The following is a 23,932-nucleotide window of genomic DNA, read 5'->3' as shown; positions in this document are numbered from 1 at the left end:
TCATAATAAGTTATTTTGTTACCCTTTGCAACAAATGTATGTACCTACAGCCTGTATTGAATGAAACAAGTTGAAGACACAACGCAGCAACTGTTAAAGGTGTTCTGGGAAGGAATGAAACCCTCGATATATCTCTGCACACCATACCGACCCTTTCCTGCTTCCTCCTAGGGGTGGGGCCTACACACGTAGCAATGTGTGTAGATGATCGTTCTGAGCGATGCAAGATCGCACCGCGATGTGTGCTGAGCGATCTGTCAGGGCCAGTGTTCTCTGGTGAGAACACTTTCCCCAACTGATTAATAACTAGCATGATGGTTATTAATCGCAGGGAGATAGCGACGCGTGGGGCAGCGCATCGCTATCGACCCTACACAGCGATGTAGGGGCATTTTCTGAGCTATGTAGTTAAATTAAGTAACATCGCTCAGAAAATGCCTGTAAATCCCTAAGTGTTTAGGGCCCATAAGTTCACAGATGTTGTTTAATTAATTAATTAATTAATCAATCCATCAAATACCTCCCTGGTAGTTTAAATAGGAGTAACACTGGACAGGAGTCAGTGGTGTAACTACTGTAGATACATGTGGGCCCCATAGCAAAAGTTTGTAAGGGCCCCTATTCATCACATAATGCTGAATAATGTATACAGCACATGATAATTTGACAGGCAAAGTGGGCCCCTCTCAGTTATGGGCCCCAAAGCAGCTGCACCCCCTGCACCTATGGAAGTTACGCCCTTGACAGGAGTCACATCTTTTGAGAAAGTCACAAAAATACGTTAAGGACTCCCCCGACTGGCCTTGGACTCGTTGCAATAATCAACTCCACATCTTTTCTATGCTGGAACTGCCATTTGAGCAGTTATAGAGCACAGCTCCCATTAACATAGCGACTTTGGGCTGTCTCCTCACACAGCGCTCTGTATCAGCCTGTCTGTGTTATTTGTCAGCAGCACCCGGATAAGCGAGCCACCACCCACAGAGTACAAGGTCAGCTAGACCAGGCGATAGCCTAACCGCAGAGAAGCTACGGCAACTACTCTAACAGCATCAGCCCATAGCCGCAACTTGGATACTTTAGTGGGGGCACAATAAGTAGTGACAATTTACAGCCGGACACTGCAGACCTTCCTACAGTTGGTCAGAACACCACAGCCGCTGCCACTACTCATGGCTTATGGCAGCCAACATCTCTATCCTCATACTCAGTGGCGTAACTATCATGCAGCAGACCCCACGGTGGCTTTAGGGAGCCAGTGCCCGCGGGGTCTGGGGGGAGCGCCGGGATTTCCTGGAAGTGCAGCTCTGACAGTCACTATGCGGGCGGCTCGGCGGCGCTGCTGCTGAGTGTCGTTACTGTGAAAAAGCCGTGAGGCACAGACAGCACGCTGTGTGCGTGTACCTCCTGGACAGGAGCCGATGATGCGACACGGGCCGGTGGCAGGTGCATGCTGGTGCTGCACCTGGCACTATTTCACAAGGCTTGTCCATGTTGCTCTGCCTCTCCCCAGGCAGCCAGTCCCACAGTGCAGTGCTGTGTTGTGTGTGGGCCTGTCGTGTGGCAGTCTGTCTGAGGAGCTCTTGTACCACTGGACCCTGCTGCCACCAAGGGTCCCAGGCTGCAGTTTCTAGAAGGGCCAGACCAGGCTCCAGCCCTGTGTTTGTGGGGCCCCCCCCGTGGCTGCCACTGGTCTCTGAAGAGCCCCATATTTCCCCCCTGTTCCACCTGGCCCCTGCTGCACTGCCCCAGTGTAACAGGCCCTCCACAGGTTCACAAGGCAGGCTGAGTGACACTGACACTACACCACGGGTGTCAAACACAAGGCCCGTGGGCCAAATCCGTCCCGACAGACCTCGTCATGTGGCCCGCGCAGCCGCCGCCAGCCTTCACCTTTTATTCTCTTTTTTGAGATCTTTTTTGAGAGGTTTTTTTTTGCACTGTCGGCGGCCATGTTCCTGTGGTCTTTTAAGATGTCTGCGGCCACAGGAACATGACCGCCGGCCTCCACGGCTACGTGGAGGAGGGCCCGGCAGCCTGTTCCCTCTTATCGAGGCAGTGGCAGACGCTGGGTGGGGACGTCATGACGATGACGCCTCCCACCCACGCATCTGCAGAGAGGAAGGAAGGCAGGCCAAGTCGGGGGGCCACAGCAGGACAGGCCGCGGCGCAGAGAGTGGAATTGAAATTACTGGAGCCGCAGCAGCAGCAGCAGTAAAGGAGCCTGAGGGATAAAATACAGTAAGTTACATAAAAAAACAATATATCTGGTGGTGGTGTCATGGCATTACTTTTATATTATACAGGGGGAGCAGCCTGTGGTGTCATTATTATTGTACAGTGGGAGCAGCCTGTGGTGTCATGGCATTATGCCATGACACCACAGGCTGCTCCCCCTGTATAATAATAATGCCATGACACCACAGGCTGCTCCCCTTGTATAATATAAAAGTAATGCCATGACACCACAGGCTGCTCCCTCTGTATAATAATAATGCAATGACACCACAGGCTGCTCCCCCTGTATAATAATTTGTGTCATGGCATTACTATTGTTATATTCAGTGGCGGATTCAGGGGGGGGGGCACCCGGGCACGTGCCCCCCCTGTCATTCATTTTGTAGATGAGGACCAGAGCTTTCCAACGAGCCCAGCCCCATGTCTCTAGCCCCCCGGGAACCGGAGATATCGCCTGGCAAAGCTGTAACATTTTTTCCCCATAGGATAATATGGGACCCGGTTCCGACAGCTGCCAGTTCCCCCCCTGGCATCACAGGAGCTTGTGATTGATGTTTTTCAATTCCAAATCGCTGGTCCTTCAATATGATACCAGGATGGTCCATATCGGTCAATCGGTTCCAGAGATATAGCGTGTAAATCCATTTTTTTATTTTTGAAATGTAATTTCATGGCTGTTCATGTTCTTTGAGGGCAGATTACTCTGGAACCAAACGTTCCAGTTTTACTGGACCAAAATCATTCAAAGCCCACTCAAAAGTTCTTCAATATTATACTTGTCTCATGTAAATGGGTCAGTTAGTTCCGAAGATATAGCCTGTTAAATGAGATAACTGGTTAAAGGGGGGGAGGGGTGGTTTTCTCTCCCCCTCACACCAGAAAAGGCAGGGACTAGGCTGGTGTAAAAGGGGCCAACCTGGGAATGCATTTTCTGGTGTGAAATGGGTATTATTTCAAATAGCTGGGACCTGCAGTGCTCGGAATACAGCCAGTCTCTGCCACTGTCAGTGGCTATCACTTCTGCCGGGTGGCGGCTGTCCCCCATTTACCACGAGCATGTATTCCCCGTTGGCAATGAGCATGTAATCCCACATGGCAACAAGCATGGAACCTCTGGCAATGAGCATGGAACCCTTGGCAATGAGCATGTAGATAAGTAGCACTTACTGTATGTAGCATCATTTTTAATAGGCATTATGGTGTTTGGCATAATACATAATGGACATCATGCCGTGTAACTTAACGTGTAATGGACATTATGGTGTAAATGTTTAATGCGCGCCTTTGGTGGACAATGTCCCTGTTTATGAAGCGTATTGTGAATTTTGTCTTAATCTGTGTTGAATTATGTGAATTCTGGCTCAATCCGTGTGGCATTATGTGAATTTTGTCTCAACCCGTGTGGCATTATGTGAATTTTGGCTCAATCTGTGTGGCATTATGTGAATTTTGGCTCAATTCATATGGCATTTTATGAATTTGGCTCAATCTGTGTGGCATTATGTGAATTTTGGCTCAATCCATATGGCATTTTATGAATTTGGCTCAATCCGTGAGGCATTATGTGAATTTTGGCTCAATCCATTTGGCATTATGTGAATTTTGACACAATCCATGTGGCATTATGTGAATTTTGACACAATCCATTTGGCATTATGTGAATTTTGGCTCAATCCATTTGGCATTATGTGAATTTTGTCTAAATCCATGTGGCATTATGTGAATTTTGACACAATCCATGTGGCATTATGTGAATTTTGACACAATCCATGTGGCATTATGTGAATTTTGGCTCAATCCATTTGGCATTATGTGAATTTTGGCTCAATCCATATGGCATTTTATGAATTTGGCTCAATCCGTTAAGCATTATGTGAATTTTGGCTCAATCCGTTAAGCATTATGTGAATTTTGGCTCAATCCATGTGGCATTATGTGAATTTTGGCACAATCTATTTGGCATTATGTGAATTTTGGCTCAATCCATTTGGCATTATGTGTATTTTCGCTCAATCCGTGTGGCATTATGTGAATTTTGACACAATCCATGTGGCATTATGTGAATTTTGACACAATCCATGTGGCATTATGTGAATGTTGGCTCAATCCATTTGGCATTATGTGAATTTTGGCTCAATCCGTGTGTTATTATGTGAATTTTGGCTCAATCCATGTGGCATTATGTGAATTTTGACACAATCCATGTGGCATTATGTGAATTTTGGCTCAATCCATTTGGCATTATGTGAATTTTGGCTCAATCCGTGTGGCTTGATGTGAATTTTGACACAATCCTTGTGGCATTATGTGAATTTTGGCTCATTCCATTTGGCATCATGTGTAAGGGGCAAGTATAATGGGGTCTAGTATTTTGTTGCATAATGTGTAGAAGTTCTATATGGTGTTGTACACTACACTCAAGGACATGCCCTCTGTTGAGTGGCCACACCCCCTTTTCCAGAGCGCGCCTTCGGCGCGCGCACAACTACATCCTTCACTTTTGTTGCCATGGTAGGCCTGCGTACTTTAAATGCCAGGGCCTATTTTTAATCCCATTCCCACCCTCTCTCTGCCGATCTCTTAGCATGTACACTGGCACCACTAACACTGGCCCTCCCCCACCTAAACCCTCTTTTATCATGGTGCCCCCCCTGTCATTTTATACTGGATCCGCCCCTGGTTATATTATACAGCGGGAGCAGCCTGTGCTGTCATTGGATTATTATTATACAGTGGGAGCAGCCTGTGGTGTCATTGCATTATTATTATACAGCGGGAGCAGCCTGTGGTGTCATTGCATTATTATTATACAGCGGGAGCAGCCTGTGGTGTCATTGCATTATTATTATACAGCGGCCCTTTGAGGGTGACCAAACTGCTGATGTGGCCCCCGATGAATTTGAGTTTGACACCCCTGCACTACACCATGTGTCACTGGCTGGCTGTCCCAGAGACCCTAGTCAGTGTCAGTCTGACAGACTACTGAGGCGGCATACCCTGCCCGCTTCAGCCCCACCACTGTGAACTGCAGTCCAGGGCAGGGGGCGGAGAGGGGCAGTGGGCAGCATCATTACCATATGGGAATGCCCAGCATTTCCTGGGCGTTCCCATGAGAATGCTGTGTGTTCTCATGGTAATGAGGCCATGAGGTGGGTGGGGGGATGGGCAGCTGACATCACCGGACGTCAGCTGCCCACCCATTTCCTCCCAGGGGTGCACATATTTGTAAGGTTGCCTCAGAGCAACCTTAGGTATTCGTGCATGTTCCACATCATTCAATGGTCGCCGACCATCGAATCATGTGGGCGTTCCCCTGCAGCATGCGAATGGATGTTTATGTTAAACATCCATTCGCAACTTGTGCATGGGAACACATGTTGCGAGGCGGGGCAGGCGGCCCGGCATTTTCCCGGCATAGCCTTGCGAATCAAGTAGAATAAGCCCCAATGTGTAATGCGCATCACGGTGTGTTGCATAATGTGTAATGGGCATCACAGTGTGAGGCATAATGTGTAATGGGCGACACAGTGTGGGGCATAATGTGATAATGTGTAATGGGCATCACGATATGGTGCAAAATGCGTAATGGGCATCACGGTGTGGGGCATAATGTAAAATGGGCGTCACAGTGTGTGACATAGGGCCGGATGTATCAAGCTTCAAAAAGTGATAAAATGGAGAGTGATAAGCAACCAGCCACTCAGCTCCTATCTGTCATGTCACAGGCTGGGTTTGAAAAATGAGAGGTATGAGCTGATTGGCTGGTTGTTTATCACTCTCCATTTTATCACTTTTGAAGCTTGATACATCTGGCCCTTAATGTGTAATGGGCATACGCCGTGATGCTCACAGCCTTCTTTACAGGAGCAACCTCAAGAAGACAGCTCCTATTCCCCCGTGATAACCAGCACTAGGCCGGAGAGACCCAAGGACATTTGTTTGTTCTCTTGTCTATAAGGTATACAACCTATATTAAATCTCCAACAGCAGGACAGGTTTTCTGGCTTCATATAACAAATATTTGAGGAATTCACATGTGCCTCTTTGACTGCAGCTATTCTATTTCCTCCTGGGTATACCACACCAATAAAAGAACAAATGTAGGACCAAAAACAGCGCTGTCTGACAGGTTTCCTGGCTTACTTGCAATACCGTCAATTTACGGAATCCTCTACTTTGGGGCAAATAACACGCTTGTGCAACAGCCCGGTGGGAGTACTTTACCTGACACTTGCTAGTTTTATAACATATTGTTGATTCTATTTCATTTTATGGCCAATTGACTGTTAATTTTGAAATATGTTAGTGTGGTTTAGTAAATACTATAACTTGATATTATCAGATATACACTGTTGTTGTTTCATCTATTTTTGGCAGATTCACTCTCTTGCGCAGCTGCTTCTCCATTCCTCCAAGCAGCGGGACCATCCTGCTGTAATTGGGACAGTCGGGAGGTAAGCCATATGCAGGGCCTTTGGGAGGAAGGGGGGCGGGTACCTTTTACCCAGGCCCAGGTCTGCTGGAGGGACTCAGGGCCCGCTCCCCCTTTGCAGGGAGCCAGGCAGTGGGAAGAGAGATGACAGGCTGCCGCCGCAGCACAGCCTCTCTCCCCATCTCAGCACACGCTGCTCAGTGATGTGTGCTGAGGTGGGGAGAGAGACAGCTGCAGCAGCAGCCTGTCATCTCTCTCCCTCTTGTTTATTTTTTTTTCACGGTACGTAACCACACCCCCGCCCAGTAGCCGACCCGTTGGCGCCTCTGGTCACATGCTGTATGCTATAAAAGGAATCAACCTAATTATTCAGCACATATGAAAGCTAGGTTAGTGTAAATAGTGCATCCCACCTATAGACACATGTAAATGGTAACTAATACGTGACAAACGCCCCGAAAATTGTCACCATGTTGGAAATGATCATTCCACATCTATAAAATGCGTTTCTTCTGAAATAAAAGAACACATGCAGGAAACAGAGCTGAAAAACAAAAGTGTAATGAGAAAGGTCACAGCTGCTTTCAACATATTTTCCATAGGCCTCATCTTTTCAGCAGTTTGCAGCGTGTATCTTGGCAAGCGTCCTCAAAGCAATAATTTGTGCAGCAAAAGAAAACTATCAGAAGTGTTTGAAAAGTTCCAGTTTCATTTCTAACAAATGATCTGTAAAGACGGGTGGGAAGATTTTCCACAACAGACATACACCATGGTCTAACTCAGGATTGTGGTGTCAGGAGATGTTTCTGCAGTTATCTCCTATTCCCATACCTCCCAACTGTCACGATTTTAGAGGGACAGTCCCGATTTTCGGGTCCTGTCCCGCTGTCCCACCCGCGGCAGGCATTGTCCCGCTGCGGGGGGGTGACAGTTGGGAGACCCCCAATCTAGTAGAATAGACGCTGTGCGCATGCGCACAGCGTCTATTCTCGTATGAAAATGAGGTCGCGGCTAATTAGCATAAGCCGTGCCCTCATTTGCATACACCCCGCCCCCTTTTCGGGCGCTCGCGCGGCTTCGCCGCGCGAGTGTCCCTATTTCCTCCGGCCAGAAGTTGGGAGGTATGTATTCCTGGAATGGTCATGCCATGACTAACAAGGGGATGGCGATACTAAGGGCCTTATTCTAGTTCACTCTTTCTGGCAACATCCTTCTTAGTTTGACAAAACCATGTGCACTGCAGGTGGGGCAGATGTAACTTATGCAGAGAGAATTAGATTTGGGTGGGGTTTTACTTCAAAGTAAGATCTATATTGCAGTGTAAAAATAATGCAGCCAGTATTTACCCTGCACACAAACAAAATAATTCACCCCAATCTAATTCTCTCTGCACATTTTACATCTGCCCCCCTGCAATGCACATGGTTTTGTCCATCTTAGAAGGATTTTGTCAGAAAGAGTGAACTAGAATAAGGCCTTAAGTATGCAGGGCAGGTTACAGTTAGGCCGGGGAAGAGGGGGTGTTAGGTTTAGGCACTATCGGGGGAGTTAGGATTAGGCTGGATGGGGAAAAGGTTAGGGTTAGGCTGCAGGTAGGAAGGGTTAGTGTAAGGCTGCAATGGGGGGGAAGGTTTAGACAGCACGGTACGGGGGTAAAGCTGTGGATACACGGAGCAATTGTGACTCATTGGCGATTTTGGCTATTCAATTTTGGCTATCAGAGTTTGGCTAACTGCACTAGATGTACTTTAGATTGACACTATCTTGGTATTTGGCCCTAGGTGAGATAGTCAAGATAGACTTGTCTGCACAGTCTATTTTTCTATTAGATAGTGACTAAATGGTAGTGCACATCAGCATCCAATCTGTATTGCATGCGGTTGAACACTGTGTGACAGTGGCGTAACTATAGAGGGTGCAGCTGCTATGGGGCCCAGAAGCTTGGGGGGACCCAAAGTAATCGCCTGCACCTTCTTTAATAAAAAATTTAAAATTTTGCCATCTGTGGAGTGTTGTGCCCCTTCAGCAGTGGTGGGAGGAGACCCGGCGCTAACAGTGCCAAATGAGGATCCCAGGCACTGCCAGAGCCAAGTAACAGGAGACCCTGCATCCTGCTAAGAGGAGACCCAGCGGCCACTCCAGAAGAAACTCTGCATCCAGCTAAGGGGAGACCAAGAGGATGCTCCAAGGTGGATCCGGTGGAAGTTCCAGCAGTGACCCAGGGGTCACTCCAGAGGAGACCCAGCAGCCGGTGAGGTGGAGGCCTGGCGGTGAGTCTTTAAATGCTCTCAGAAGCCCCTGTAAATATTAAACCCTCCCCTAATTCTATATGTATTGCCCACAGAGGTGCAACCTCTCCAGTGTCACCCTGTGCCAAGTGCTGTGCCTCATCCCACTAGATTCCCCCTGCCCCATCTCTTTCTCTTAAAACTCTCACTTCTCCTCTATCTCAGATCTCTTTGGGGCCTATTTATATAGTTACATAGCAGGTGAGGCTGAATAAAGACTTGCGTCCATCTAGTTGAACCTATGTTTATAATAGTTTATCCCTTGTTGTATAGTATGTTCTGATATTTTAAAGACAGATTATGTTACTTACCATTTAAATATTTGCAACTAAATCCTCGGATAACAGCAAATATTAAGTACCCCCAAAGGTGGTATGGAGAGAATGCAGCAGGAATCTCCAATTCATGCTGCGATTCCTCCTGTCCTGCTGGTACCGGCATCCCCCATAAGTTTCTGGGGGGGGGGGGGGGGGGGAGGAATGCTGCCTGATGTATCAATATTGGGCAGCATTGCATCAGGTCCCGGGCTACGTCAATTCTGAGATGGTGACCATTGTAGCCTATGGGCTACTTACCACACTGCCGGCGGGGCAGTGCAGTCAGTGGGGGTTCAGCACTGACCGGGCATGCGGCTGAGCGCACAACAGGGACAGAAATATTCTGGCCAGATCACATTGTATATGCGATCCTTCTTAAATGGTCCCCTTTATCTCTCCCTCTGCCCCTTGTCTATCTCTTTATGCTCTATATCTCTCTCTCCCATCTCTTTCCCTATGCTTCGCCTCTTTCTTTCCTCTCTCCCTCTGACAGTCTCACCCTCTCTCACTACCTGACGTTTTTCTTGCTATTTCCCTCCCAACGAGCAAGATGCTCTAAAGTTAAAAACCTCTGAAAATTGTGTTTTTTCTGAGGTTTTTCTGCAGGGGCTTGGATGCGGTAGGCAATGCCATGTTCAAGTTGGCATTGTAGCGACAATAAGGGGGCCCTTTCAAGATTTTGCTATGGGGCCCACAAAGTTCTAGTTACACCCCTGCTGTGTGATTTAGGCTAACTTTCTATTCGATAGTGACTATATCGAATTCGAGTCAAACACGATAGCCAGAATCGCACTGTGTCCAAAGCTTTAGGGTTAGGCAGTAACAGGGAGGGTTAGGCTACAGCGGGGTTTGTAGTCAGGGAGAGGGTAAATATACTTACCTGACGCCCAACGTGGAATTCTTCTGGATATTCCGGGAGAGTAGACAATTACAATATTATATATTATATTTTACACTAGGGTGTAAACCTAGCCCTGAGTCATACACCCTAGGTAAAAATTCAGCCTACTGTCTCCTCCCCAATTACACTCTGCCCCCTATACCCACTCTCCAGATCCTCAAGTGTGGAGGTACTTAATTGGCGCTCGTCTGCCTATGTCTTCCTCACAAACATCCTTAATTTTATATTGGCAGACTTATTGGCACCCACCCAGATCCCAGCACCCTAGGCAGCTGCCTACCACTGTGTAATGACAGAGCCAGCCCTGGTTGTGTAATGCATCTACAGAGTACAGCAGTGGAATACCTCTCGCCCCGGTGAATTGGGGGCTATCCTGCCTTAAATTGGGAGAGCTAATGGGTATGCTATTTATGTATACAGTTTTCTTCACTGTCCAACACCTGTGCCTTACAAATAAATGATGATAATAATGACAATAATAACTTTTTATTTCATACAGACATGTGTGTGAAAGAATGGGGCAGATGTTTTAAGCCTGGTAATGTTCTAAGGATCAAGGTGATAGCGCACCAGCCTATCAACTGTCATGTTACAGGCTGGATTTGAAAAAAAATGACGGAGCTGATTGGCTGCTGCATTATCACCTTCCACTTTATCACTTCACCAGGCTTAACGCATCACATTCTGATCAGGTTGTACAACACAGAACTGGGGTTACACATTGACAACAGACATAACACTTTACAAAAGGACTTTTATTTGTAGCTGTTACAGTACTTTTGCACAAGGGCATCGACCCTCGCACCCAACCCCCCAGCCCTGGCACCCCAATTTTTTAAACTGCTTTAGAAAAATGCTAGTTACAAACTAAGTGTCTCTTATAGGTTAACTTCTCTTATCCTATATATCCTATATCTGCACCTATTACAGATCGAGGATTCCGGGTCTATGTAATAAGCCTTGACATGAAAAGGCAGCTCTTGTCATTTTTCAATCATGTGACTTGGCAGTTAGAAGCTGATTGGCTGGTACTTTATCTCTCTCCACTACATCTCTCTCCAAGGCTTTGTGCATAGACTGAGCAAAGAAAGGTGATCATGGTTATGAATAGGGAAGCCAATCCCTGGATTTGGGATTGAAAAATGCTCAATCCCAGGATTTACGGGAACCGGGATCAGCTTCCCTAATAAAAAAAATGCCCAGGGCAGGCTGGAGGTGCGGCCGGGAGCCAAGAGCGAGGTAGAGCGGAGAGGCCCAGGGCGTGTTGGGTGGGTGGTGCGGCATGAGGCCAGCCGCACAGCTAGGGAGGGGAAATGTTGGGCAGCATCTGAGCGCATGCACAGTCTAATCCCGAAATCCCAGGACTGGAAACTCCAATTCCGGGATTCAAATCCCGGCAATTCAGTGGCCGGTCCCGGGATTGGCCAACCAAGTTATGAAATATATCCTTTTCTTATCAAATGCTAAAACAATGTTGCATTATTGTAGGAAAATTATTTTCCTACTAAAAATACCAATACTAATGCTGTATAAAAGATTGGAATAACATTTCCAGATGGTTCAAAATGCTACACTCTCAGAGCATTTCCACCATGTTTCCCCCGGTCCTACAATCCCAGGTTTACAGTCTCTGCAGCATTAACAGCGTCGCCGACATTTGCCTTGGGTTCATGCTTCTTTTTATGGTTGATTGAGATGAAAACAGCCGCAATAATTATACCTACAGGAAAAAAATTATAATTAAAATAATACCGGAATATTTATTGATACCAATATGAATATGTGCAGATAAATTCAAAATCAGAATCAGAATCAACTTTATTGGCCATGTGTGCTTGCGCACACTCAGAATTTGTTGTGGATATACAGTGCAGCATCAAGCAGAGATGAAGGGGGGAGGCATTACATAGGTTACATTGACACATTTCATGCTGGCAACACATGCTCGCCGAGCAGCACAGCTGTATAAGCAGGGACAGCACAGTATCACACAGAGAACATATACCCGCCAAGCTGCACAGCGCCTAGGCAGCCATCAGCGGCACCACTGGTCGCTGCAGCAGCCGGGTGGTAACAGTATGAGCAAAGATACCGCAGTTATAGCAGAGACAGTACAGTTATCACACAGGGGACACAGGGGGTTACATATGGCTGAGTGCACAGATCCTAGGCAGCCATTTGCGGCGCCAGCTTCCTGTAGGAGAACCAGTGTGAAGAGCCAACATGGGGGGGGGGGGGAAAGAGTCACTGAGGCCTGAGGGAGTCAGTGGGGCCTAGGGCTGGAGTTGGCCCCCCTGGCCTGAGTCTCAATGGTCTGGTCATACCTCCTCCCTGGTGGGGTGGGGGGGGGGCGCCGCCAGAGACATAAAAAGCTCCTGCAATTTCTGGTGCTGGGGATCAGCAGCTGGGGGGCCTGGTCTCTTCTCATTGGCGGGTCAGCCGGGTGCCGATAAGGGGGGTCGCAGCCGACTCAGAGGTCATGCCGCCAGGTCCTCCCTCCTGAGCCTCCGGTGTCATCCCGGGGGCCGAGCTCTGTGCCGCGGGTGTCTTCGTCGGCAGCCGGGTCCAGTGCCGCATCCCCTTCCGGCTCCTCCAGGCACCCCCCTGCATGGAGGTGGTCCTCATGCCGGGCCATGGTGGTGCGCTCGTCCCGGCCGGGTAGGTGGTCACCGTGCCGCCAGAAGCCGGTAGCTGCCGCCAGGTCCTCCCGCCAGGTCCTCCCTTCCATCTCCCCCTCTGTCCTCCCTGTCTGCATCTCCACGGGGCGCCGTTTCTCCAGGGGCCGGGGATGTAAGCTCCGGTGGATGGGAGCTCGCATGTGTGTGACCATCCCCGGCCCCGACAGGAAGTTATAAATTGCTCATACTTGCAAAAACAAACATAAATCCAAACAACCAATACTACTCCGTTTACACCAGAGCCGCGACCCGGGTGATTGCAGCTCTAGTCCGGGCCGGGGCTTGGTGTAAAAGGGGTAAAAAAAAATCACTCGGGTCCTGTTACCCGGTGTCCGACCTGGCAAATGTTAAGGGTCGCACACGGGGCTTCCCCGGATTCAGAGGCCGTGTAAATGGGTAACCCGGGTCATCCGACCCAGGGACCCATTTCTCCCAATCAGGTAGACCCAACCTCCAGACCACAGCACCCTGAGGTTGGGCAGGGGCTGCGTACAGCCTCCGCTGCGTCTGCGGTACTATGCAGACAGCAGCGGAGGCTGGGCAGAGGTGAATGGATGCATGTGTGCGGCATCCATTCACCTCATGGATGAAGGCTGGGGGCAGCCCAGCAGCTTACCTGGGTGCTGGGCTTGCCCCCAGCATGTCGGTCGACGTTGCGGGGGTGTTGGTCTGTGATGCGGGGGTGTCGGTCGGCGGGTTTCCCGGCGCTTAGAGATGATGTCATCTCCAAGCACCAGCTCAGGGCCTGACTTCACCGGCGTCGCCCACCCGGCATAATGCAAGGGGTGAAAAAGGGAACAACTGGTCGCATAAGGGTCCAAAAACCCGGGTGCGACCCAGCAGTTTTGGTGTAAAAGTAGTATTAGTGAATAGTACAATTACTGATGCTAGTGAAGGATAAGGATTATGGGCGGGGTTCTCTAACAACAGCACATCGCCGGCACTCGCAGTTAATAAACGCATATGCAGTAACATATGCGGTTATTAACGCCAAGGCGATAGCCGGCGATGTGCTGCGGGTCCCCCCTCCCTCCCTGAACCCTCAGCCGGCTGTGTGATGGCTCTTTTTACTCCTCCCTGCACTCGGAAGCTGTGCAGGGAGGGGGAGATCACTAGTCCGGGCAGCACAGCAGGAGGCTGCCCGGACACAGGTGAGGGAGGGCATCGCGGATCGGCGGGGGGCGTGTGGGGCACGGGGGACGCGAAGGGAAGCCCATAGGCTTCCATGGGGTTACGCCCACATACAGACTGGTGGGGAGAAGGGCATGTGACACACTGGCTGGTGAGGAGAAGGACATGTGACATACGGGCTGGTGAGGAGAAGGGCATGTGACATACGGGCTGGTGAGGAGAAGGGCATGTGACATACGGGCTGGTGAGGAGAAGGGCATGTTACATACAGACTGGTGGGGAGAAGGGCATGTCACATACAGACTGGTGGGGAGAAGGGAATGTGACACACTGGCTGGTGAGGAGAAGGGCATGTGACATACGGGCTGGTGAGGAGAAGGGCATGTGACATACGGGCTGGTGAGGAGAAGGGCATGTGACATACAGGCTGGTGAGGAGAAGGGCATGTTACATATGGGCTGGTGAGGAGAAGGGCATGTGACATATGGGCTGGTGGGAAGAAGGGCATGAGACATACGTGCTGGTGAGGAGAAGGGCATGTGACATATAGGCTGGTGAGGAGAAGGGCATGTGACATATGGGCTGGTGAGGAGAAGGGCATGTGACATACGGGCTGGTGAGGAGAAGGGCATGTGACATACAGACTGGTGGGGAGAGAGGCATGTGACATACGAGCTGGTGAGGAGAAGGGCATGTGACATACGGGCTGGTGAGGAGAAGGGCAAGTGACATACGGGCTGGTGAGGAGAAGGGCGCGGATCGGCGGGGGGCGTTCGGGGCGCGGGGGACGCAAAGGGAAGCCCATAGGCTTCCATGGGGTTACGCCATATAGAACTGGCGTAACCCCCCGCAGCGAAGCCCCGACATACAGACTGGTGACATACAGACTGGTGTGAAGAAGGGCATGTTACATAGAGACTGGTGAGGAGAAGGGCATGTCACATACAGACTGGTGTGAAGAAGGGCATGTGACATACAGACTGGTGGGGAGAAGGGCATGTTACATAGAGACGGGTGGGAAGAAGGGCATGTGACATACAGACTAGTGGGGAGAAAAGCATGTGACATACAGACTGGTGGGCTGGTGAGGAGAAGGGCATGTGACATACAGACTGGTGGGGAGAAGGGCATGTGACATACAGACTGGTGGAAAGAAGGGCATGTGACATACAGACTGGTGGGGAGAAGGGCATGTTACATAGAGACGGGTGGGGAGAAGGGCATGTGACACACAGACTGGTGGGAAGAAGGGCATGTGACATACAGACTAGTGGGGAGAAAAGCATGTGACATACAGACTGGTGGGAAGAAGGGCATGTGACATACAGACTGGTGGGGAGAAGGGCATGTGACACACTGGCTGGTGAGGAGAAGGGCATGTGACATACGGGCTGGCGAGGAGAAGGGCATGTGACATACGGGCTGGTGAGGAGAAGGGCATGTGACATACCGGCTGGTGAGGAGAAGTGCATGTGACATACGGGCTGGTGAGGAGAAGGGCATGTTACATACGGGCTGGTGAGGAGAAGGGCATGTGACACACGGGCTGGTGAGGAGAAGGGCATGTGACATATGGGCTGGTGAGGAGAAGGGCATGTGACATATAGGCTAGTGAGGAGAAGGGCATGTGACATACGGGCTGGTGAGGAGAAGGGCATGTGACATATGGGCTGGTGAGGAGAAGGGCATGTGACATACAGACTGGTGGGGAGAAGGGCATGTTACATAGAGACGGGTGGGGAGAAGGGCATGTGACACACAGACTGGTGGGAAGAAGGGCATGTGACATACAGACTAGTGGGGAGAAAAGCATGTGACATACAGACTGGGGGGAAGAAGGGCATGTGACATACAGACTGGTGGGGAGAAGGGCATGTGACACACTGGCTGGTGAGGAGAAGGGCATGTGACATACGGGCTGGCGAGGAGAAGGGCATGTGACATACGGGCTGGTGAGGAGAAGGGCATGTGACATACGGGCTGGTGAGGAGAAGTGCATGTGACATACGGGCTGGTGAGGAGAAGGGCATGTTACATACGGGCTGGTGAGGAGAAGGGCATGTGACACACGGGCTGGTGAGGAGAAGGGCATGTGACATATGGGCTGGTGAGGAGAAGGGCATGTGACATATAGGCTGGTGAGGAGAAGGGCATGTGACATACGGGCTGGTGAGGAGAAGGGCATGTGACATATGGGCTGGTGAGGAGAAGGGCATGTGACATACAGACTGGTGGGGAGAAGGGCATGTGACATACAGACTGGTGGGGAGAGAGGCATGTGACATACGGGCTGGTGAGGAGAAGGGCATGTGACATACGGGCTAGTGAGGAGAAGGGCATGTGACATACGGGCTGGTGAGGAGAAGGGCATGTGACATACAGGCTGGTGAGGAGAAGGGCATGTGACATACGGGCTGGTGAGGAGAAGGGCATGTGACATACGGGCTGGTGAGGAGAAGGGCATGTTACATACGGGCTGGTGAGGAGAAGGGCATGTGACATACGGGCTGGTGAGGAGAAGGGCATGTTACATACGGGCTGATGAGGAGAAGGGCATGTGACATACAGAGTGGCGGGGAGAAGGGCATGTGACATACAGACTGGTACGGAGAAGGGCATGTGACATACAGACTGGTGGGGAGAAGGGCATGTGACATACGGCCTGGTGAGGAGAAGGGCATGTGACATATGCGATGATGAGGAGAAGGGCATGTGACACACTGGCTGGTGAGGAGAAGGGCATGTGACATACGGGCTGGTGAGGAGAAGGGCATGTGACACACTGGCTGGTGAAGAGAAGGGTATGAGACATATGGGCTGGTGAGGAGAAGGACATGTGACACACTAGCTGGTGGGGAGAAGGGCATGTGACATATGGGCTGGTGAGGAGAAGGGCATGTGACATATGGGCTGGTGAGGAGAAGGGCATGTGACATATGGGCTGGTGAGGAGAAGGGCATGTGACACACGGGCTGGTGAGGAGAAGGGCATGTGACACACGGGCTAATGAGGAGAAGGGCATGTGACACACGGGCTGGTGAGGAGAAGGGCATGTGACATACTGGCTGGTGGGAAGAAGGGCATGTGACATATGGGCTGGTGGGAAGAAGGGCATGTGACATATGGGCTGGTGAGGAGAAGGGCATGTGACATACGGGCTGGTGAGGAGAAGGGCATGTGACACACGGGCTGGTGAGGAGAAGGGCATGTGACATACGGGCTGGTGGGGAGAAGGGCATGTGACATACAGCTGGTGGGGAGAAGGGCATGTGACATACAGCTGTTGGGGAGAAGGGCATGTGACATACGGGCTGGTGAGGAGAAGGGCATGTGACATACGGGCTGGTGAGGAAAAGGGCATGTGACATACGGGCTGGTGAGGAGAAGGGCATGTGACATACGGGCTGGTGGGGAGAAGGGCATGTGACATACGGGCTGGTGAGGAAAAGGGCATGTGACATACAGACTGGTGGGGAGAAGGGCATGTGACATACAGACTGGTGGGGAGAAGGGCATGTGACATACAGACTGGTGGGAAGAAGGACATTTTACATACAGACTGGTGGGGAGAAGGGCATGTCACATACAGACTGGTGAGGAGAAGGGCATGTGACATACAGACTGGTAGGGAGAAGGGCATGTGACATACAGACTGGTGGGGAGAAGGGCATGTGACATACAGACTGGTGGGAAGAAGGACATTTTACATACAGACTGGTGGGGAGAAGGGCATGTGACATACAGACTGGTGGGGAGAAGGGCATGTGACATACAGACTGGTGGGGAGAAGGGCATGTGACATACAGACTGGTGGGGAGAAGGGCATGTGACATACAGACTGGTGGGGAGAAGGGCATGTGACATACAGACTGGTGGGGAGAAGGGCATGTGACATACAGACTGGTGAGGAGAAGGGCATGTCACATACAGACTGGTGGGGAGAAGGGCATGTGACATACAGACTGGTGTGAAGAAGGGCATGTGACATACAGACTGGTGGGAAGAAGGACATTTTACATACAGACTGGTGGGGAGAAGGGCATGTCACATACAGACTGGTGGGGAGAAGGGCATGTGACATACAGACTGGTGGGGAGAAGGGCATGTGACATACAGACTGGTGAGGAGAAGGGCATGTCACATACAGACTGGTGGGGAGAAGGGCATGTGACATACAGACTGGTGTGAAGAAGAGCATGTCACATACAGACTGGTGGGGAGAAGGGCATGTGACATACATACTGGTGGGGAGAAGGGCATGTGACATACAGACTGGTGGGGAGAAGGGCATGTGACATACAGACTGATGTGAAGAAGGGCATGTGACATACAGACTGGTGTGAAGAAGGGCATGTGACATACAGACTGGTGAGGAGAAGGGCATGTTACATAGAGACTGATGAGGAGAAGGGCATGTGACATACAGACTGGTGGGGAGAAGGGCATGTGACATACAGACTGGTGGGGAGAAGGGCATGTGACATACAGACTGATGTGAATAAGGGCATGTAACATACAGACTGGTGTGAAGAAGGGCATGTTACATAGATACTGGTGAGGAGAAGGGCATGTTACATAGAGACTGATGAGGAGAAGGGCATGTGACATACAGACTGGTGGGGAGAAGGGCATGTTACATACAGACTGGTGGGCTGGTGAGGAGAAGGGCATGTGACATACAGACTGGTGGGGAGAAGGGCATGTGACATACAGACTGGTGGAAAGAAGGGCATGTTACATAGAGACTGGTGAGGAGAAGGGCATGTGACATACAGACTGGTGTGAAGAAGGGAATATGACATACAGACTGGTGGGGAGAAGGGCATGTGACATACAGACTAGTGGGGAGAAAAGCATGTGACATACAGACTGTTGGGCTGGTGAGGAGAAGGGCATGTGACATACAGACTGGTGGGGAGAAGGGCATGTGACATACAGACTGGTGGAAAGAAGGGCATGTGACATACAGACTGGTGGGGAGAAGGGCATGTAACATAGAGACGGGTGGGGAGAAGGGCATGTGACACACAGACTGGTGGGAAGAAGGGCATGTGACATTCAGACTAGTGGGGAGAAAAGCATGTGACATATAGACTGGTGGGAAGAAGGGCATGTGACATACAGACTGGTGGGAAGAAGGACATGTTACATAGAGAAGGGTGGGGAGAAGGGCATGTGACACACAGACTGGTGGGGAGAAGGGCATGTGACATACAGACTGGAGGGGAGAACGGCATGTCACATACAGACTGGTGGGGAGAAGGGCATGTGACACACTGGCTGGTGAGGAGAAGGACATGTGACATACGGGCTGGTGAGGAGAAGGGCATGTGACATACGGGCTGGTGAGGAGAAGGGCATGTGACATACGGGCTGGTGAGGAGAAGGGCATGTTACATACAGACTGGTGGGGAGAAGGGCATGTCACATACAGACTGGTGGGGAGAAGGGAATGTGACACACTGGCTGGTGAGGAGAAGGGCATGTGACATACGGGCTGGTGAGGAGAAGGGCATGTGACATACGGGCTGGTGAGGAGAAGGGCATGTGACATACAGGCTGGTGAGGAGAAGGGCATGTTACATATGGGCTGGTGAGGAGAAGGGCATGTGACATATGGGCTGGTGGGAAGAAGGGCATGAGACATACGTGCTGGTGAGGAGAAGGGCATGTGACATATAGGCTGGTGAGGAGAAGGGCATGTGACATATGGGCTGGTGAGGAGAAGGGCATGTGACATACGGGCTGGTGAGGAGAAGGGCATGTGACATACAGACTGGTGGGGAGAGAGGCATGTGACATACGAGCTGGTGAGGAGAAGGGCATGTGACATACGGGCTGGTGAGGAGAAGGGCAAGTGACATACGGGCTGGTGAGGAGAAGGGCGCGGATCGGCGGGGGGCGTTCGGGGCGCGGGGGACGCAAAGGGAAGCCCATAGGCTTCCATGGGGTTACGCCATATAGAACTGGCGTAACCCCCCGCAGCGAAGCCCCGACATACAGACTGGTGACATACAGACTGGTGTGAAGAAGGGCATGTTACATAGAGACTGGTGAGGAGAAGGGCATGTCACATACAGACTGGTGTGAAGAAGGGCATGTGACATACAGACTGGTGGGGAGAAGGGCATGTTACATAGAGACGGGTGGGAAGAAGGGCATGTGACATACAGACTAGTGGGGAGAAAAGCATGTGACATACAGACTGGTGGGCTGGTGAGGAGAAGGGCATGTGACATACAGACTGGTGGGGAGAAGGGCATGTGACATACAGACTGGTGGAAAGAAGGGCATGTGACATACAGACTGGTGGGGAGAAGGGCATGTTACATAGAGACAGGTGAGGGGGAAGGGCATGTGACACACAGACTGGTGGGAAGAAGGGCATGTGACATACAGACTAGTGGGGAGAAAAGCATGTGACATACAGACTGGTGGGAAGAAGGGCATGTGACATACAGACTGGTGGGGAGAAGGGCATGTGACACACTGGCTGGTGAGGAGAAGGGCATGTGACATACGGGCTGGCGAGGAGAAGGGCATGTGACATACGGGCTGGTGAGGAGAAGGGCATGTGACATACGGGCTGGTGAGGAGAAGTGCATGTGACATACGGGCTGGTGAGGAGAAGGGCATGTTACATACGGGCTGGTGAGGAGAAGGGCATGTGACACACGGGCTGGTGAGGAGAAGGGCATGTGACATATGGGCTGGTGAGGAGAAGGGCATGTGACATATAGGCTAGTGAGGAGAAGGGCATGTGACATACGGGCTGGTGAGGAGAAGGGCATGTGACATATGGGCTGGTGAGGAGAAGGGCATGTGACATACAGACTGGTGGGGAGAAGGGCATGTTACATAGAGACGGGTGGGGAGAAGGGCATGTGACACACAGACTGGTGGGAAGAAGGGCATGTGACATACAGACTAGTGGGGAGAAAAGCATGTGACATACAGACTGGGGGGAAGAAGGGCATGTGACATACAGACTGGTGGGGAGAAGGGCATGTGACACACTGGCTGGTGAGGAGAAGGGCATGTGACATACGGGCTGGCGAGGAGAAGGGCATGTGACATACGGGCTGGTGAGGAGAAGGGCATGTGACATACGGGCTGGTGAGGAGAAGTGCATGTGACATACGGGCTGGTGAGGAGAAGGGCATGTTACATACGGGCTGGTGAGGAGAAGGGCATGTGACACACGGGCTGGTGAGGAGAAGGGCATGTGACATATGGGCTGGTGAGGAGAAGGGCATGTGACATATAGGCTGGTGAGGAGAAGGGCATGTGACATACGGGCTGGTGAGGAGAAGGGCATGTGACATATGGGCTGGTGAGGAGAAGGGCATGTGACATACAGACTGGTGGGGAGAAGGGCATGTGACATACAGACTGGTGGGGAGAGAGGCATGTGACATACGGGCTGGTGAGGAGAAGGGCATGTGACATACGGGCTAGTGAGGAGAAGGGCATGTGACATACGGGCTGGTGAGGAGAAGGGCATGTGACATACAGGCTGGTGAGGAGAAGGGCATGTGACATACGGGCTGGTGAGGAGAAGGGCATGTGACATACGGGCTGGTGAGGAGAAGGGCATGTTACATACGGGCTGGTGAGGAGAAGGGCATGTGACATACGGGCTGGTGAGGAGAAGGGCATGTTACATACGGGCTGATGAGGAGAAGGGCATGTGACATACAGAGTGGCGGGGAGAAGGGCATGTGACATACAGACTGGTACGGAGAAGGGCATGTGACATACAGACTGGTGGGGAGAAGGGCATGTGACATACGGCCTGGTGAGGAGAAGGGCATGTGACATATGCGATGATGAGGAGAAGGGCATGTGACACACTGGCTGGTGAGGAGAAGGGCATGTGACATACGGGCTGGTGAGGAGAAGGGCATGTGACACACTGGCTGGTGAAGAGAAGGGTATGAGACATATGGGCTGGTGAGGAGAAGGACATGTGACACACTAGCTGGTGGGGAGAAGGGCATGTGACATATGGGCTGGTGAGGAGAAGGGCATGTGACATATGGGCTGGTGAGGAGAAGGGCATGTGACATATGGGCTGGTGAGGAGAAGGGCATGTGACACACGGGCTGGTGAGGAGAAGGGCATGTGACACACGGGCTAATGAGGAGAAGGGCATGTGACACACGGGCTGGTGAGGAGAAGGGCATGTGACATACTGGCTGGTGGGAAGAAGGGCATGTGACATATGGGCTGGTGGGAAGAAGGGCATGTGACATATGGGCTGGTGAGGAGAAGGGCATGTGACATACGGGCTGGTGAGGAGAAGGGCATGTGACACACGGGCTGGTGAGGAGAAGGGCATGTGACATACGGGCTGGTGGGGAGAAGGGCATGTGACATACAGCTGGTGGGGAGAAGGGCATGTGACATACAGCTGTTGGGGAGAAGGGCATGTGACATACGGGCTGGTGAGGAGAAGGGCATGTGACATACGGGCTGGTGAGGAAAAGGGCATGTGACATACGGGCTGGTGAGGAGAAGGGCATGTGACATACGGGCTGGTGGGGAGAAGGGCATGTGACATACGGGCTGGTGAGGAAAAGGGCATGTGACATACGGGCTGGTGGGGAGAAGGGCATGTGACATACAGCTGTTGGGGAGAAGGGCATGTGACATACGGGCTGGTCAGGAGAAGGGCATGTGACATACGGGCTGGTGAGGAAAAGGGCATGTGACATACGGGCTGGTGAGGAGAAGGGCATGTGACATACAGGCTGGTGGGGAGAAGGGCATGTGACATACAGCTGGTGGGAACAAGGGCATGTGACATACAGCTGGTGGGGAGAAGGGCATGTGACATACATCTGGTGGGAAGAAGGGCATTTGACATACGGGCTGGTGGGGAGAAGGGCATGTGACATACAGCTGGTGGGAACAAGGGCATGTGACATACAGCTGGTGGGGAGAAGGGCATGTGACATACTTCTGGTGGGAAGAAGGGCATGTGACATACGGGCTGGTGGGGAGAAGGGCATGTGACATACATCTGGTGGGAAGAAGTTCATGTGACATACGGTCATTTTGTTCATTGATGAAAAATACTAAATGAATGCTTCTATTTTTGGAAGTATTCGTTTACTTTGCAGGAATTTTTCCACGCCTGCGTAAACCTTCTGCACAGTACTGTATATGTTCCAAAACAGGCTTTTAAAAACTTTCAATGGAATCATTTGAACCATAAACCAACCTATAACAGCCAAGGTTCCAAATAAGATCCCGAGAGCCATTCCAATGGACGGTTTTCCTGAAACATCTGCCGGTGCTGTCTCACATTCATTTTTTGCCGTACAGCCGCATATATGAACTGGAAGGGAAAAAACACGGTATCAATAAATGTCTGTCGCTAAATTCCAAGGACATTAGCAATCTTTAATGTTCCATAAGATATTTCATTTTTAGTTGTAATTATGTTGCTCACATTTTTGGCAAAATTTGCCAGGTTTATAGGAATAAAGTATTTATTTATAGTCAACGTGGCTTGACTATCTATGTTTATCACATAACCATGCGTTTAAATATGCCTGGCTACACATTTATGATTTTATAAAGGCTAAACTAGAAAGTGAGGGGTGCGCAGTGAACTGGAACACACATATGCTGCTTTCCCACTGCAGACCAGTTTAAAGTACTGGTAATCTTAAATGGTATTTAAAACGGTATTAGCATTCCCACTGCAGCAGATTACCGTTTTAAATACCATTTAAGTACCATTCCCATTGCAGTGAACCGTGTATAATGTAGAGTGCCTAACCCCCCCCCCCTTCCCCCAGTGTAAAGAGTGCCTAATCCCCCCCCCCAGTGTAAATAGTGCCTAACCCCCCCCCCCACCTGCCCTGTGCCCCCACCTCCCCTCCCCTTGTACTTACCTGTGGGCAGTGGGGAGGCAGCGGGGGTCATTGCAGGGTCCA

The 23,932-nt window shown here is 50.8% G+C and overlaps 1 protein-coding gene across 1 annotated transcript in view; it reads right to left on the bottom strand.

Moving 5' to 3' along the window:
- Positions 1–10,845: 10,845 nt before the first annotated feature.
- Positions 10,846–23,932, bottom strand: part of CDH17 (cadherin 17) — a 77,811-nt gene continuing 64,724 nt past the window's right edge. The window contains exons 13-14 of the mRNA XM_083187051.1: positions 23,212–23,328; positions 10,846–11,896 (exon numbers count right to left, since the gene is read on the bottom strand). Of these exons, the coding sequence (XP_083043177.1) occupies positions 11,784–11,896; positions 23,212–23,328 (230 nt within the window). The 3' untranslated portion in view covers positions 10,846–11,783. The remainder of the gene's footprint in view (positions 11,897–23,211; positions 23,329–23,932) is intronic.

The sequence above is a fragment of the Crinia signifera genome, chromosome 5 (genome assembly GCF_055691185.1).
Source record: "Crinia signifera chromosome 5, ASM5569118v1, whole genome shotgun sequence".
NCBI lineage: Eukaryota > Metazoa > Chordata > Amphibia > Anura > Myobatrachidae > Crinia > Crinia signifera.
This window is presented reverse-complemented; position numbering and strand designations above follow the sequence as displayed.